The 19,085-nt window shown below is 34.1% G+C and overlaps 1 protein-coding gene and 1 long non-coding RNA gene across 2 annotated transcripts; one reads left to right on the forward strand and one right to left on the reverse strand.

The window, feature by feature from the left end:
• Positions 1–12,601: 12,601 nt before the first annotated feature.
• LOC108365735 (protein indeterminate-domain 5, chloroplastic-like) lies at positions 12,602–14,422 on the reverse strand. Its single transcript, XM_017619870.1, has 2 exons — positions 14,410–14,422; positions 12,602–13,959 (listed from the first exon to the last, which is right to left on the reverse strand). The coding sequence occupies exons 1-2, from the start codon at positions 14,420–14,422 to the stop codon at positions 12,602–12,604; spliced, it is 1,371 nt and encodes a 456-aa protein (XP_017475359.1).
• A 511-nt stretch (positions 14,423–14,933) lies between these two features.
• LOC108365734 (uncharacterized) lies at positions 14,934–15,454 on the forward strand. The gene is made up of 2 exons (XR_001847995.1): positions 14,934–15,067; positions 15,201–15,454. It is a non-coding gene; the product is annotated as an uncharacterized LOC108365734 (long non-coding RNA).
• The last annotated feature ends 3,631 nt before the right edge of the window (positions 15,455–19,085 follow it).

Genomic DNA, 19,085 nt, shown 5'->3' on the forward strand with positions numbered 1-19,085 from the left:
TCTAAAAAGATAACCATTGCCTGGAATACCGTGGGCTATTTTCCCATGGGAAATGCAAGTTTGGTGCTAGGTCCAAAAATACCTGCGCCTGCTCTGTCCTCCACCCTTTACCCATCTGTGTACCAGTGTACGTTTCTGAGATCAACTGCTAGGAGCCCATTTGCTCCAACTTCGCGATCGGGGATTATCACTTGGAACTTTCTGCCGAAGCAGACCTCTTTACTCATGCAATCAGAGATTCCGCATATTTCCAACCTTAGTATCCTACCATGAATACCTGCATGAGGCTTCTTTGTGAAGAATCTGTCGTTAGAAGGTCGAAGTTGCAGCTCCCTCGTGGCTGCTGTTTCCTGGATATAAATATGGAGGAGTCCATCCCACGAGCGACACGTTCTTATAGATCCAGTATCAGATAGGCATGCCAAACTTTGCAGTGTGTTAAGGCGAAGTATGGCATCTTTTTTGCATAACACAATCGGACGGAAGGTTGTACGGTAGAGCCCCTCTATCACCCTTGAGCTCAATCCCAATGTTCTACCAAAAAGTCTTCTGCAGGTCTTCTCTTAAGATGGGAGTTCCAATTAAGTCTCTTATCTAGCGTAATCCCCAAATATTTGACCACATCTGCGTCTTCAAGCACTGTCCATCCAAAGGGTTACCCAACCAAGTGACTCACTCAAACAGAAAACACTGGCTTAGTTACCCTAAGACTTTACTCTGCCATTTCTGCATTTAATTGAAATACAAATATCCGCACGCAATTCAAATTCATTCATTGCAGAAAGCATTGCCAACTCAAAACACAACCACCAAAAAGTGTCTGTGAATACCAACACAAGCATAGGTAAAAACATACAAGCACATACATACGTACAAATGTGCATAAATAATTGACGGTGTGCAGAAACAATTCGAAATGTGGTATTTGCTAGTATTTGGGAAATTTCGTTTTGCACTTTACCTTACACTTCACTTTTCGAGTGTCACAAATGGCAGGGTGACATGCGCTGCCATTACAGAAGCTATGGAGTAGGAGGAGGTGAATCAAAGAGCGGCAGGTGAGATTTCTTTGCCAAATTATGCGATAAACATGTTTACCCAAGCATGAGCTGTCCTATTAGCACGGGGAGTAGAGTCGCAAGCAATACAGTTACAACAATAATACTGTGGGCAAATGGAAATGAAAAGCCGGTGGCGTGAAAGCGAAAACAAAACCGGAAACTTTAGAAAATATGCCGCGGATTGACAATTTGTTATGTGGCGATAGCCTTCAGTTAACCAAAACATTTCGTGTGGACGTCTGCCTGCTTGTTGAACTTCTGCCTTAGAGTAAGTAAGGCAGTTTGATATGTGTGTATGTATGTAGGAAGGTGTTACACTACAAACTAGCAGATTTCAGTCGAGCCAAAAGGATTTATGCATTGAAATTCATTTGTTGTCGTAGAATTGTGTTTTTGTTTTATTAAAAAGTTAGTGCTTGAGACTTTCATAACATTGAAAACCCACTGAGCTAAGGCTACGCAAGGGCAGGGTAAGAAGTTTTTGTTGTTTACATAGTTTTTGTTTCATTTAATGCCAATGGTGAAAATTTTATAGTAGATTTATTTATTTTTTTGTGTATCTAATTGAGCTGGTTAAATTTGTCGAATATTTATTTGACACTTGGCTAAAGAAAATTTCCCGACAATCAATTTATTTTGATGTTGAAAAATGAGAACTTTTGCCTGGGATTAGTAATATTAGCAATATTGTTTGTGGTATTTAAAGTCATTAATTAATTTTGGAACTTAAATTTAGAAGAGTTAGAAAACTTAGACGCTTAGAAGATTGTCAGAGCAATCCCTGGAGTCTTCTTTGGAGGTAAGTAGGTAGTTAGCTTTGATGCAGAAATATAAATTGATGCTAAAGTCCGTTGCAAAATGAATTGAGTTTACACTTAAGTGCGTACCGAGATTTAAAGATGTACAACAAACGGTGCTGGCCAAATTTCTTCTCAGACAGAGAAGAAGTGGACTACACGCCCTGATGAGAAATATTACGGCAGCATACGGTTACCATACGTATCACCGACGACTCACAGTATATGTCTCTTTCCTGAACCTTTCTTAAAACATACTTTCACTAACTAGTTCTTAAATAAAATGGGAAAAAATTGGCAGAGTGCTAGGAAAAATTGTTTTTGATTTTTCTGTGAAAATTAAAAATAAAAACAAAAATTTTCATTTAAATTGCTTTCGTGAAATTGGCTGTTAGTCTCATACATCTGAAAAGAAAATGATTTTCAATTGCTTACTCCTTTCTATACATGCCTACCCCTATATCTGTGTGGAAGTAACTGTTTGTTACTAATACAGTTAGTGTGCTTTTTACCTGGGTATTTATTTTTAAAATAGTTTTCCCTCAGTTTACATGACGCAATAATACACAAAAATGCTTTTAAGCTAAGCATTGGTGAAATTACTCAGAGAGGTGCAAGTGGTACAAGTTGTAATTTGACTGAGAGTTAAACGCAGCCTGTATTTCTCAGTTAAACATTTTTAAGCCGATTGTATGGAGATTATGCGAAAATGATTTTAGAAAAACTACATACCTGCATACATACCTACATATCGTTAGCTTAATTCTAAAGGGCTCTAACCAACAATTTTTTTTTTTTTACAGGAGTAGCAATAGACATCATAAAACTCAGTTATTTTTGGTACTAACACTTTACAATTTTTATTGTAGCTGTATTTCAATGCATCCTACCATAATCTATGAAAAACGCAGTTTTGCAAAAAGTGTTGGTTAGGGCCTTTGTGAATTAAGGTGACGATATGTACATTAGGGTGGTCCTTAAAATATCGACACTTAAATTTTGTATGGGGTCCACTTTTTTTTTTGTTTTACAAATTTCTAAATTTCAAAATCATCAAAAAAAAATTTATTGGTTTTAAAAAAGTTTCATTAAATAAAAAAAGGAAAAAGGAGAAACAATTTCATTTGAAATATTGTTGAAACGTATTCGAATAAATTTATAAACTCGCTGAGTTATAGCCAGTCAAAGTAAATTTTTTTTTTGGAATTATCTTCATGCCCGTTATATTTCTCAGGTACCCCAAGGTTCTACCGCAAATGAACCTCAGTCAATGAGTACTACCCTCAGTTGATTCGATTGCCTATTGACCGAAAGTACGGCTTAAATGATGGTCATTTGGCATTAACTCCTACAGCAGCTGAATCGTAGGCAGAGATATTTACGTAAAAATTAAGTCGTAAGTCAATTTGCCAGATCTTAGCAATTTCCCTTTACCCTTTCTCATTTACGATAAAAACAAAAATCGAAAAATGTGAAAAAGCCTTGTCTTCATTCGAGCATAGACACTTTTTCGATCAACCTTTGTACAAGTACATCTCATCCTTTACTCAAAGTCAATCGAAAGCTTTTAATTACTTTTTCTTTATGCATTGCACAATTGTTCAGCACTTGAACACCAACGCAGTTCAATGCAGCAGCAAATTGTATTCGCCAAATACATATCTACATATATATGTGTATGTATCTACGATCGATATCTGCCAAGCTATTTTGCAATACACATCTCCCAATTTTATTGGTTTTATTTATGAATCTGTGTTTGATTGTTAATGCATATATTTTAGTCTTGCAACTGCAGATGCAAAACCCCTGCGGGCCATTAATACGAGCTATGAACTACTCTTACCGAAACAAAGAGGTCAATTTGTAAAATGCTATCAACTTGTAGTAATCATTCGTTGCAATTTTGTCACTGCCATCTTTTGTTGCCAGTTGTAAGTAGCAGTGACAATTATTGGTGTGTATGTTACCTATAAGTTTTTAATTTATATGCACACATACATACATACATAAGAACAAATGTGCGTATATATATGTATGTATGTATGTATGTGCGTACTGATTGAAATCAATCATTGTCATACGATTCTTATTTTACTTATGTATGTATTTATGTTGTTGAGGAATCCGATAGAGGTCAACTCAAACGTCGATTTAATTGGAATGGTGTCGAAAGCCTTTTGATGCTGCGATTCATTCGTCACTTTTGGGATTATTTGATTGGGTATTCTTAAACGTATTTTATATACTTATGTATAGGTATATGGTGAACTCTCTGTGAGCTCCAATAAGGCACAAGAAATCAATGAGTGAAGTGTTACTCAGGTGTACATGGCGTATGAGTAACATTCTTTTCTGCTCATTTTTCATACAAAAAAAACGTTAGCGCTTTTTGATTTCATCACTCATTCCTTTTTAACTTATCCATCGATTTTCTTCATAGAAAGCTTAATTTTTTTTTTTTTGTAAGAGAACCGGCTTTTATACAAAATAGAAAAATTGACACAAAACCCGTTATTTTTTATTTTACCCCTGTTATAATTTGAATTCGTTTAATTTTTTCATCAAAAAATCAAAAAATTTGGAAAGCTTAATTAATTCCTCAGAAACTATCAGGCCTATCAAAAAGCGATAGCTTTCATTTGCCATATTTCGTATTAAGGCTGTTCAATTGGTTCGTAAGATATACATACTAGAGGTTTACGCCGAACGGCTTTGCGGCGGCGGCGTGGTCAACTTCAAAAAGAATCGGCGGCGGCGGCGAGGCCGGCGCGTCTGGAGACGCCGGCGCTACTGCTCATAAGGTAGATTCCAAAGAGCCATGAGGCTACTAATCTTGTCCTGTCATCTCGGCACCCTTAGGCATTCGCCATGGCAATTCAGATTGTAATTGTATTTAATTCATTAATTGAATTAGTATTAAATTTAAATTACATTACCTTCAACTTGCATTAAAGTCTTGAGTGTCTGCCGCTGATGGATGGGCGAACACACGAAATTTTGAGGTATATACATATATACATCCCTATGTTCTCTACAAATCCGTATGTGCTATTTAAATTTAAAGAAATACAAAAATTTAAAAGGTCAAGTTATTGGGGTAATTTGTATCGCTGTCAATAAATTTTTGCAATAATCTTATCAACCGTTATGTTAAATTACGGAGTTGTTACGATTTTTTTGGGGGTTATGTATTGAAAACAAGGTTTGGTCTACTTTTTTCCAAAAGTTTAACCCATCAACTCCCACCAGAACGGGCCTTTTTACCCACTGTTTAAAAAATGGCTTATAGATGGTTAAAATTTCCACTAAAATATAAAGCGCCAAATTTTTCTTAGGAGAACCGAATGTAATGAAAAATAATAGTAATTTTTAGCAAAAAGGGGGACTTTAAACCTGTGTAGAAGACATTGCGATGCGCGGGAGCAAAACCTTCCTGGGATTTGACCACCACTTAGAAATGCTAACGTAATTTTCACACAGCCACCTAGTACTTGTATACGTCTGCGGGACCCCAGAATAAAATAAGTTACGAATGCAAAAATTAGCAAAAAAAAGAGTTTGCTTTTTATTAAAAGTGTGTTTATAATATTAAAAAAAAATACACAGGAAAATCAACTTATCTTTGTTTTATCTCCAATAATTGAGGAGTTAGATGCAATAAGGGCGCTTCTGTTAAAACTGCTTTCTGAGATATTGGCGTTAAAGTTTTAGATGTGTTATAACTTTCTTGTTGTTGTAGTATATAAAAAAGTAGTATTGTTGTAGTATTGAAAAAAATTGTCTACTGCGGAAGAAAATTGTCAGATTACCAGTATTCGACCCTAATTTAACTGTAATAAACGCTTTCGATTGAAAAACGTGTTACCTATGTTTTTTCTGAGTTACGCTTTTTTTCAGTGGCCCAAATTAAGCAAAAAAAAACTCCTTTAAAAATGTAATTTTCATTTTCTAAAATAGTGTTTTTTTACGAGTAGTACAAAATTCCTTAGGCGCCGAACGCCGCCGCCGCCGCCGCCGCGCCGATATTTTCGTAATTCGGCGGCGGCGCGTGAAAAATGACAAAAAACGGCGGCGGCGGCGGCAAGGCTCGGCGGCGTATACCTCTAATACATACATATGGAGTCCTAACCGACAAAATAACGTAAGCGACACTTTTTTCAAAATTTTCTTTTTGATGCAGAAATATTCCTAGAGCATCTAGATGCATTTCTGCATCAAAAAGAAAATTTTGAAAAAAATGTCGCTTACGTTATTTTGGCGGTTAGGGCTCGATATGTACGTGATTAAGTGGAAACACTTTTTTTTAGCTGAGTACCGGCAAATTAAAATATCTCGAAAACTTATCCATAGAAAAAAAATTAACTCAATTTTCGAAATCAGCGAGCAATTCTACATGGGCATTGATAACGTGAATTATTTTACTTAGATGGAAGTTGTGGCATGTAAAGTAAGTTGTGCAATAAATAATGTTTTATAATTTTGAGATGTGATTTAAGTCTTCCACTGGCGTTTTTGAGTTTGGCACTTTTCAGCAAGTTTGCATACAATGTACATATGTATGTAGTTATACATAATGTTGACAAACTTAATTTACACCATTTTGAAAAAAAAAAAAATGAGTTATGCAGTTTTTGAATTTTAGTACAATAAATGCAAGTCTGAGGTTGCTAGGCTTACCAATGATTTTTGACATTTTTTTTTGTTGAAGGCGCGCTCATTTTCTCCATATAAAAACTGTTCCATGTTTTGTTTTATATGGAGAAAATGAACGGCTGAACTAAAAAATTTGCCGCAAATCATTGGTAAGACTTGCACATTTATATACTAAAATTGAATGGGCTAAGAAACTGCGTACTCAGTTTTGCCTATTTAAATACAATTATTTATTTTATTATTTTGGGGGTTTTTGGTAAAAAATACTAGTAATTAAAAATGTCGGTGGTTTTTTAACATTTTAGTAAATAAAAATTTGAAAAATATACTGGGAAAAATACAGGTAATTGAAATTGCTGGTATTTTTTAAATTTTTATCAAAAAATTCAGTTTATTTTACGCATATCGATGAGGGCGACACCTATTTTTGGTAAATTCAGCGCAAGCCGGTGCGACATCTGCCGATGACAGCAGATACGCTGCAGTGAAACCCCAAATTAGGCAGGCAAATACTAGTCACAACTAGAATTTCCTGACTGGAACCGAACTAGTTCGAAAATGACCAGACTTGTACCAAGTACAAAACGATTTATTAATGCCTTGTTTTATTTAACTTCGACAGTTTAATAGAACAGAGTACACAATATATTATAACTTTTATTTTAGTATATTGTAAACCGTTAAAGCGAGTACGTACTCACAATTTTACGATAGTTGTTAAATAATGACTAATATTCGTAATGATTATTAATTAAACCATGTTTTTTTGGATAAGCGTTTAATGAGTAAATACCGACATTAGCCCCTTTTTAATGATTAATAATTAATTACTTAAACGAAATATTTTAATTAATTCGTTAATTTTAATTACATCATTATTTTGTTCTTTTTTATCTTTTCCAATAATTATTTGATTAATTTCAATTATCAATCAACAAGCCAAAGTATAGACAAATATTAAGAATATTTAATAACTGCTTGAATTATTTATTTATTTTAAATTTCAATTGTCAAATTTTAAACACTAATTACTACTTTTAAAAAATTGAAAAAATGGACTGAAATGTGCAAAGTTAACGAATTTAATTTATTTTAATGAAAACTTTTATTTTTATTTAGGTCACTCAGAAAAAAACTACGGTATTCATTCGTTTCATTTTTAACTAAAATGTTTTCTTTTCCATATTCAATATTATTAAAAAGACAAAAATATAGTATTTATTGTACCTGAAAGCTTTTACTTTTAATATCATTTAATCGAAAATGCATTTAAATGTATGTTCGAAAGTTTGAAAGTTTGAAGTATTTATGTATTTATTTTCATTTTAACACTTAGAAAATTTAACTCTAATTATTGGCAAATCTAAGGCTGCTACATAAAAATGTGTAATGTATTAAAACGTAGTTAATCAAAAGTTTTTTATTGTATATTCGTGAATTAATTTAGTTTTTGACTTTCAAATTAGTGGTTTAGGTCCATAATTGGACTAGTATTTTTCTGTATATTTTGAACTAGTATGAGACTGATGTATTTCTGACCGAAATCTGACAATTTCCATCTCGTAGGACATTCCCCTGTTAAAAATACCAGTTTATTACAGGGAAAATGGCTGAGTAGTTGGGCAATCGGTTTATACTAGTTGTGAGGTAGTTTACAACTAGTACATTTGACTACAGGGTAAGTATGGGATATTTCATANAATTTCAATTGTCAAATTTTAAACACTAATTACTACTTTTAAAAAATTGAAAAAATGGACTGAAATGTGCAAAGTTAACGAATTTAATTTATTTTAATGAAAACTTTTATTTTTATTTAGGTCACTCAGAAAAAAACTACGGTATTCATTCGTTTCATTTTTAACTAAAATGTTTTCTTTTCCATATTCAATATTATTAAAAAGACAAAAATATAGTATTTATTGTACCTGAAAGCTTTTACTTTTAATATCATTTAATCGAAAATGCATTTAAATGTATGTTCGAAAGTTTGAAAGTTTGAAGTATTTATGTATTTATTTTCATTTTAACACTTAGAAAATTTAACTCTAATTATTGGCAAATCTAAGGCTGCTACATAAAAATGTGTAATGTATTAAAACGTAGTTAATCAAAAGTTTTTTATTGTATATTCGTGAATTAATTTAGTTTTTGACTTTCAAATTAGTGGTTTAGGTCCATAATTGGACTAGTATTTTTCTGTATATTTTGAACTAGTATGAGACTGATGTATTTCTGACCGAAATCTGACAATTTCCATCTCGTAGGACATTCCCCTGTTAAAAATACCAGTTTATTACAGGGAAAATGGCTGAGTAGTTGGGCAATCGGTTTATACTAGTTGTGAGGTAGTTTACAACTAGTACATTTGACTACAGGGTAAGTATGGGATATTTCATACCCTTTCGTAGATTTTTCAACCCATCGGGCGGTGGTTGGTTTATGTCTTTGCTAGGATTAGAACGTAGCGAAAAGCTTTTTATTAATAACAGTCATGGATAAAATAAAGAACGTGCAAAATATTTGATTGAGAATTGCTAAAAGGGTGCTTTCTAGCAAGCAGCTAAAAGCTTTCTTTTCACCCCTAAATGCATTCGTGGTGAGAATATCTGCTTTAAGAACTAATATTGTACTAATTAATAACTCAGCTTTTAAATATACATACATACGTGTGTACATTAGACCGTACCAGAACCATGAAAAAAAAACAGTTCGTCGTACACTTTCGAATATAAAGTATATTTTCAAGGAAATTTGGAAAAAAATTGTTAGCCAAAGCGTGTAGTAGCCAAACGTAGAGGTCAGCTTTTTACATATTTCTTCATACCGTCGGCAATTGCAATCAGATCTTTTCTAGAGGAAACATTTATTTGTTGTTCCAAATTTCATGGAGCTCAAGTTCGCCACTCTAGTAGTTACCCACCAGAACTGGTTCCCACCACCTTAATGTCAGTAAATTAAACAAACTACGACTTAAATGAAGGCAAACAAAGTATGTCCGGAAAAAAGCCTATAGCACAAATCGGACCCAGGTTCGAGGAGAAAAGGTCCACAGATGCCATGGCGAGGAAGAAATCGAAGGCTTGGATCATAGTGTCTGTCACTGAACTAACCTATGGGGTGCTAGAAGACGCTTATTTTTTCACATTTTTTCCAGAATTTTCAACCGAATAAATTTTGAAAAGCAGAATTTACTACCGCTTCCCAATCCATGTCTTCCGCACTTTCATCAAAAATTTTACTCGTCGATAAATTTCGAGTGGTATAAATAAGTAGAACCTGGCATAGTTAAAATTGAACTTTTTTTACATCGATCCACTGAACTTTTACTTTTTGAACAGCAATTTTTTCATTCATTAGTTGAACATAAATATGAACATATGTATGTATGTAGCTCCTTTAAATTGATTTGATTGACACGATTTTGTTGCACCGAATATGGGACAAATACGGGGCATTTAAACAAATGCAGAACCAAGACGAATTTATACAAGGTGGTCGCAACAATACAACAGCGACAATGCCATGTAATTTGTTCTTGGTTTTCGTGGGCGTGCTGTCAAAAAATCAAATCAGTGTATGAATTCGCCTTGTGCATAATATTTTACATCCCCTATAAAATAAGTAACTTACCAGTCGTTTCATTTAAATCAAAATCAAAAACTAAATCATCATGAATTTCTTTATTATTCCTCACAATATATGTGTTTACTTATAATAATTTATTTTATGCCTTTCAAACATAAAATTTTTTAAACGTTATTTCGTTGTCTTAAAATAAATTGATGTTGTTTGTTGATATATAAAAATACATATGTATATGTATAGTTTCCTTTTGCATACGTATATTTATGCAATTTGCTTTTTATATACAAATATTACTTTGGTTTTTACATTTAAAAATATAATATTGAATAATAAATAATGTTATATGTGAATGTATTTAAACGCGTACTTTATTTCTTTAAAAGTATTGCGACTATTTTGAAGTACATCAGTTTTCAATTAAGTAATTTTTTATGTCAAATGTGACTAATAAACATAAATTACTTTTGACTATTCAGAAGAAATTATTCTACTTACAAATGAAACAAAGCATTAAAGATAACTCAAAGGAATTAATAAACTGAAAAATACTTATGAAATTTTAATTTTATAATTGCCGTCTTATTCTAAATTTAGTATTGGAAGTCCATACACTTTTCATAACTTGTTTTACAAGTTTGTTATGTAAATTTTTTTTTGCCGAATTTCCACTAAGCATTAAAATGAAAAAAAAAAACGTATGCTATGTGGAAACAGCCATAATGACTATTTTTATGACGGTAATGACATGGGTATTTTTTACAGCCCAACGTTGTCATTAAACATTGAGTCATTTAATGCCTGGTGGAAATTTCGCATTATGCACAAAAATGTGGTTTTTACTACATGTGAATTATTTTTTTGGGCATTAGTTTAAAGTTTTCTGTAGTAGTCTTAAGAAGCAATATTAATTTCAAACTCATTGCGATTACCAAAATTTAAGCTAATTATAGGTGTTTAAAGTACAAATTAGTTTTAGACAAAAATTACAATTAGAAAAACAAAAACTAAAATTTTTACTTCTCAGGTTAATATTTTCATTCGTTCAATAAAAAAAAAAGAATTTTGATTTCGCCAAAAATTATTTTCCAACTTAATTCTGAAATAATTTTTGAGATCACAAGTTTTTTAATAATATCTTATTCATCTAAATCTTCATACTGAAGCATAGCATTAAAGCTTAGAAATTAAAAAAGGCATCCAAAGTTGGTTACGTGTAAGAGCTTTCCGAAGTTTCTGCTCGGTGAAAGTTAGAAATAGCTTTCATAGGATATAAATTTATGTTTTAGATTTAATTTGTTTAATACAAATAATATTGGGACGTTTCCATTTCATCCAAATTTGTTACAATGCGTAATTAAAAGTTAGCATTTCAAATAGAAACTCACGCGTCATATATTTAGAAGTGGTTCCACTGCCACTCATAATTTTATTTTTTTTAAGTGAAAGCCGCCATTAATTACTAGCAGACGTTAAGCATAAGCTCTTCTAAGTGATACATTTTTATATTTCACTCGATCCTAAATTTTTTATTAAATATCCTCCATATAGTCCAAAATTATAATCTGTAGTTGTCAAAAGGTATGGTTCACTCTTCAACTTAAGTTTCTTTTGAATCTGTGGTAGGCATCAGCTTGTCCGCGGGCAAAGCTCCCTCAAGCTTTCTATACTACATGTATGCAAAACTTGAAAGAGCTTTGCCCGCGGACAGGCCGGTGCCCACCACCGGTTTAAAATCTATACGAAGCACTCAAGCAAGCTTTTAAGCGTTTAAGTGTAGTTAAGTAGATTTTTTTCGCCAGTCAGTGCGTATTTTTATATATTTATCACTCTAATCGAACTCCGATTTTTTTCTTATGATTCTTCGCTTTCAAAAAAAGAATTTACGCAAATTTTGTACAAACCTAATTTCTGAACTATTTTTTACAAAATTATAGAAAATAATACCTCCAAGAAAATGTGACGACTGAAACACAGCTTTTTTAAGCTTTCTATAATTTTTGCACATATCTTGCGGTAGAAGCTTTCCATTGATTTTATATCGGCGCTGGGCAGACAGAGCTTTTGCTTGGCACTCGCCTATAAAAATATATAGAAATCTTAAAAGGGCTTTCCCCGCGGGCAAGGCGGAGCCCGTCACCGTTTTTTATGGGCGTGCACAGAGTAAAAGCTCTCTCTGATAGCGACCGCTATACATACGCGCTCAGGTCGAAAACTTTCTCAAAAAATTCATTCACTGCACTTTTTTAAGTTAAAGCTTTCTGTCTGAAAACTTTGAACTTTGAAAAATTGATAAGCGAAAGCTCTGACGAACTTAAAGCTTAACTTTTTCTATCATTACCATTCTATTACCTACTTTACAAAGCCGGTTTTTATACATATTGGACGGATTCGTTGCTTTTTTTTTTTGCTAAGAACATAACTCTTGATTGTGGTCATTTGGGGTGATCACTCTTCTAAAATAAAATCCATATTCACTTCAAGTTTCAGTTCCTGCACCTACTACATGGTCGTCTCAGAGTCAGGTGGGGTATGATAGTTGAGGTTATAGGCCGGTGGTCCACTATTTAAGAACGCCATCGATCTTATGCTCTCTCTCGATGCGGTACGCTTGCCGAAGGGAATATTCTGCGGCTGCGTGCTGATAAAGTTCGGCGAAGGCAAGGGCGGCATGTGCTGCTGCTGAGCTGCGGCGTGCGGATGCTGATGCAGCGGATTTGTCTGATACAACGGTGGCGTGGCGGGTGCGACATGTGGCGGCAAAGGTGGTAAAGTCGGCAAAAGCTGAGCCTGCTGCTGTTGCTGCTGCTGTTGTTGTTGCGCCTGCTGCGCACCTGACTGCGCCTGTGCAGCGCCAGTCAAGCCGGCGAAAACATTCTCTGTTGCGCCCGAGTTGGAGATGTACGAGGAAAGCGGGCGCGTGCCATGAAAATTGGAGTAACTCGAACGCACCGAAGGGGGCCGATTGTTGTACAACTCGTCTGTGTGTTCAACATCGTTCAGGTTCGTAGTCGAATGCTGATAGGTGGGATTGAAGTGGCCCGCCAGTGTGGGCGTTAATGTCGGCGTCGGTGGTAGCTCATCGCCCCCCATGGGCGACTGTGACGTCGTTTGCCACGCTTGCTGAAACAGACCCGTTTGCGCATTGGTGTTATAGTAAATCGGATCAGGTGGTATATTCTTGCGGAAGCTGTGATAGTGATTGTTGTTTGTCTTTGTGAGACTGCCGCCGCCTATCAAAATGTTGGTCATTGTAGCGCTACTATCAGGGCTTGCCACCACTGTGCTGCCGCCAACACTCGTATTATTTATGATCTCCTGATTCAGTGTTTGCAAATTTGAGGCAGTCAACGGTGCAGGTATCTCTTTGTGATGGAAAGAGCCCAAATGCTGCTTGGCGGCTTGCACGTGATGCCCGCCGCCGCTATGATGATTATGATGATGATGCTGTTGTTGCTGCTGCTGCAATTGCAGTTGTTGCTGATCGAGCAGTTTAGTGACGGGGTTCTGTTGATATTTGCGGCGCGAACTGCGTGTGCTGTTACGTGGATGTGTGCCGCCACCGCTGCTGCTGCTGCCATGCGTGCCGCCGGCGCCTTCACCGCGATCGCGGCCATGATGACTGCGGCGGCTGGTGGTTGATTGGCGGCTATTGGTGCCGCGCGCCATCACCGAACGTCGTTTGACGCGCCGCGGCGTCATCGGCTTCGGCGACAACTCTCCGCCATCATCGCGGCCGTGCAGGTGATCGTCGTAGTCGAGTATGGTGTCAGCGCGGCTGCGAATCGTATCAATGCTGGGGCCAAATTCGATGGAGTAGAGAGACTGGCGATGTTTGGACTTCTTGTTAACATGCCTTACTGTGGGTGTTGAGAGAGGAGAGCAAAAAGTAGAAGAGAATAGTGAATTAATATTTGTTGCTGGATGTTTTTTTTTTTAATGTTTAATGAGTCATGCTATCCACATATAAATATGTATGTATTGATGTTTTAAGTTTTTGAGAGTTGCACAAAATTACCTGGTGGTTAGTTGATAAGGTTTGGGTTACTTTAGATTTTTGTTTAATTTCACGTTGTAATTACAAGTTAGTTAAGCAAAATACACCAAAATTCAATTAAAAAATAATCATAAAATATGGATCCCAAAATGTAGGTTTGTTAGCATAGCGTCTGATAAATAAAATAGGAGTCGTGTGTATGTAAAAAGAGAGTGGTCTAGTATAGAAACCATTACCACTTTAAAATAAATAAATAAAACTTACTAATCCTTCATTAATTCTCTGCCTCAAGCCACAAGCAGCAGTATCTAACTTTTGCTACCCATTACGGGTGCAACCTTGAGTAAGAAGTTCTATAAGTATGTGCAAGGCAACTATTTGACTAAATGCAATTTTAAGCTGCTCCTAGGTGAGATCTAGAAAGACCTTTAGAATAGTTGAAAGCTTTGCTACTTGCAATTAAACTTGTTGTACGTACGCATAGAAAGTGCCCGCGAAGTATGCGTGGCAAGCTTTTCACAGCTTTTTGTGTATTCCATATAAATATGAAAGCTCTCTCTTGCAAAAACTCTCCTAGAATTAGAGTTTTCATAACACATGGTAATCTGACGAGGTTCGAGAGACTATTGTATCCAAATAAGTCCTTTAGTTTTTTACAATATGCCGATTTATCTGTTTCCTAAACAATAGTGAATTCTACAAGCGCAAATACTTATGTACATATTCCCGAATGCTTATTAGGAGAGAGGACAACGGTTTTTAAACTTTTAGCTCGCATAAGCTGGCCCACTCCATCATCGCCCATTCAGTGTGTGCAGTGCCTCATCAAATGGATGCTAATAAGACAATGTCCAGTTAATATCCCCAGAAACGAAGAGAGTAGCGATTTTGTTAGCTTCAATGGTGACATAGTCCTACCAAGAGATTCCGCTGATGTTGGAGCAGAAAATAAGAGCTAGAGAACTGAAAAGGTCAGGTATCCATTCTTTAAGAATGCCCCAATTTCTAGCACTGATATCATGGGTTAAATAGTGAAACAAAATCTGATGCGCGAAGAGAATATCTGTACTGCCATCACACAGCAGTAAGCGCAGGCGCGTCTAGGTACCCAGATCAGTTTATAAGTCTTTTATAAGGCCTGTCCTGATTTAAGTCCTTAAATGTTTTTGAAAAGGATTCTGCGGAAGATATATGGTCCTTTGCGGACTTGAAACAACAATAACCTAAGACGGCGCAACGTTGGTGGGCTTGGCTTACTTGGTGTTTCTAATTCCTTGGTGTTCCAATCAGCCAAAGAATCAAAATTTGACATAATTTATTGACCTTGGCTAAAATCGCTTAAGGAAAATGGCAGTGAAGAAAAAGGAGTTCTTCCTTAAGCAGTATGATTGTCGATATGTAGTAGTCAATTCCAAGCAAGTTAAACTAAATCATTTTAATACCTTCTGACGTTGGTTGATTCTTCCGACAGGGTGAGCAGATAATATAGTTCGGCACGAATTTTGACAATAAAGATGATTCAATGCCAAATCCGCTTTAACTTCAAACCAAATTTGACAAGGAATGTCGGAAATTCATTCCAAAATTCGGTACCTTTTAATATCGATAATCGGCATCGGCCTTGTAATACCGTTTCATAACTTATACAAGGAACGTCCTAAATCGCGGAAATATTGCTCTATCTATAAAATATTAAAACTGCCCAAGGCGAAGGCTCCATTTTACTAGCATGCGACAAGCTAACATTGCCTTTCAGGCTGAAGTGCCCTCCATTCACATACATACATACTATGTCTGAGATAAAATCTAGAAAGTGTGGAAAGTAACAAACACATCTATGTACACTCCGACAGCTGAGCGGCGCTCTTCTCACTGAAAGCACACGAGCTCGACTCAAAGCTGCGATTTCTGCTTTATTGCGGTTTAGTCTATAAATCATAAAGGCGCCTCTCTAAAGGAAGAAAATATCCAAGAAATAAACTAAAAACCAAACCCCTCGACATAAGCTGTTTTTTTTATAATTTACAAATCCCAAACTCCATCTGAGATTTCGAAAACTTCAAAAGTGTTCCAGGGCAAAAGCTAAGCTTACACTATGTACTTGTATGTTTTTCCACGTACTATAAACATAATCAAAAAACCACAGTAAACTTTAATTACGGTATACTTTGAAAAAAGGAAAACATTTATTTGAAACATCATTTCTTACTAGTTCTTCTGATTTATGTATGTAAGTTTATTCATTTGTTTGTTGGTATGTATTTATGTACTTTTAATACTCAGTTTATTTCAAATAATTTCTTTTTACTTATTTCTTAAATTTTAAACTCGAACTTCTGCAGTCATCCTGCTTTGAGTTTTACAACAACATTTAATAGTAAGGGTAAGTTCAGTTTTTTTTTTTTGTTTTTCAGTTTACGTTTAGCAATTTAAAATTCTTTTAACTAGTTGAGTGTGTATGTGTGTGTCTTTTGGTAAGCTTAAATATAAAAATTTATCGCCTATTTCGGTTTTAAGTTAATTTTGGTTGTGTACAAGACTGCTTTCATTTCTATTTTTGCTGTTTAGTAGTTTTTTTTTTTTGAATTTATTTTGTTTATACATTTAACTTTGTGTTTTTTGCAATTATTTTAGTTTTGACAGTTATTTAGGAATACCACTCACAGTAGGGTTACCAAGTGATACATAGTTGCTAAATTAAACGATTTACAGTGTGTCAGATTGGGAGTGTGCGTGCTGAAATTGCGCACCAATAAATGTTTGCAGTTTGCCGATTGTTTTGAAAGATTTGTAGTTGTTCAAAACAGTTTATTAGCTAATAATTTTTCAAAGTCTGATTTTAATTTAATTTTTTTCTTAAATTATTTTCAGTGTATATATTTAATTTCTCTTAATTTTACTTATTTTCGCATTTCTTTTTTTTACTTGCGTGCAATTTCAGTTATTGTTATGCAAAAAGGCAACTACAACTTATTAATATGTATACTTTTAATCAAAAATTCCAATCTCTGTTAAATTTAACTTAAAAATATTTTTTATTTTTGCTTTTTTATTTTTATATTTTGTAAATATAAAATTTTGATTCTCATTTATTACACTTTAGGCTTCTTTCTTACATAGCGCATTAGGCTGTATTCACACTTGGCTTAAGCGGTACTTTCTTTCAATGAATCTATTTTTTTTACTCCTTTTACTTTACGAAAGCTTTACTCCACGAATTCTTTTTTAAAAATTTTGGGTTTTCTTCTTAGTTTACCAAGTGTGCACCTAGCATAAGTGGGCAAAACTAACTAGCCGCTTTCAAATTCTACTACATACTTCTATGCAAAATATTTGTAACTTTTTTCATCGTTTCGTCTTTCTATAACTTTACTACCTAAATATTATGTTGCTTTCATTTTCGTCAATATTTGTTTTGTTTTTTTTTTCTATATACTCCAACTTTCGTATCTATATCACAGTTGAAATTAAAAGAACATCGTTTAGTTTTTTCCTGTCTTTCTTTTTGTTATTCGTTCAGAAAAGTTTAATAAAAAATAAATTTCTACTCGCTATCTCGCTTGCTCTACTCGTAAATAGAAAGACAATCGAATGAGAGGGCTCGGCATATTTTTTGATAATTTCTTGACTTATTTATACAATTACTTCTTTAAATAGTACATACACACAAGTCTACATACGCTGCGACTACAAGGCAATCTCTATTATTATTCCAGTTGCTATATAACTACATACACCACTGTCCTCCTTAGTAGTTTCACAAAAAGGCGAGTGCTTTCAATGAATCGAATTTTTTGCTCGTATTTAAAAATAAAAATAACTAATAAAAAATTTTTACTTAAAAAAAAACAATATGGCCTTTCAATTTTTATTAAATTTTTATAGAAATATCGCTTTGCAAAACTAAGTTTCAAAATGGCAGCTCCGTGTTTTCAGTGTTTAAGTTTTTTTTTTTTAATTTCAAAGTGAGATCGAAATTTATTACCACTGTAGGACCGAAGATCATATGAGGAATTATTTGCATATATATTTTAAAATAGATCGAAATTATGTCAAGAATGAGGTTCAATTGAAAATTTTCATTCGAACCAAATTTTTTTTTATTTTTTAAGTGTAAATTTTATGATAAATTACTGAAACTTAAACATGGTCCTTATAATATCAAAACAATGGGGCACTCCTTGATTATTTTTAACGTACAAAATAAAGACATGCACGAACATTTAATACCAAAAAAAAATTTAGGGATCGCAACCAGTTTTTGAAAAATATTAATTTTTTAAATCGCAAAAATTTTTTAAAATTTTTACTTTCGCCAACTATAACCCAGCAAATTTTTTAATTTGTATGAATAAATTGAAATAATATGTCAAATTTATAAAGTATCAAGTAAAAATTGTGTCGAATGTTTGCGATTTAAAAAAAATATATATATATAGTTTTCTCAAACCCTCGTTACGACTCCAAATATTTAATTATTATTTTCTTTTTAATTTCGAAATTTTGTATGGATGTCTTTATTTTGTACGTAGAAGAAAAAATGGGTGCCCCATAGAAAATTTATATGTAGATATTTTTAGGGACCACCATCTATAAGGATAGGTAGATTCACTAACCATAGCCAACATAATTTTTACAGGACAAATTTAAAAATTTATGCAAAAAAAAATAAAAAATTTTATATTATCGTATCCGGTACAACCAAGCTTAGGTGATTGTAATAGAATTTCAATATCTTTTGGACTGAGCTTTCATTTAGCTACTTCAAAATATTCCCTGCCCTTTGTTTTATGCTATAAGAGTTCAAACAAGAGCTAATTGAATGGATCTGATAATTGCATTTCGTCTAATGCTTTTTAAAGCAAGACCTTAGCTGACCGATCGTCTTCATATCGTTTTCCAAAAGGTATTGTAGGGTGGAAGCTCCCAAAAATTCATGATATTGACTGCCTAAATGTTGGAGTTATATGTATCACAAAAGTTCACGTC

The sequence above is a fragment of the Rhagoletis zephyria genome, unplaced genomic scaffold, assembly GCF_001687245.7.
Source record: "Rhagoletis zephyria isolate East Lansing unplaced genomic scaffold, Rhagoletis_zephyria_1.1 Rzeph_scaffold_01980, whole genome shotgun sequence".
Classification (NCBI taxonomy): domain Eukaryota; kingdom Metazoa; phylum Arthropoda; class Insecta; order Diptera; family Tephritidae; genus Rhagoletis; species Rhagoletis zephyria.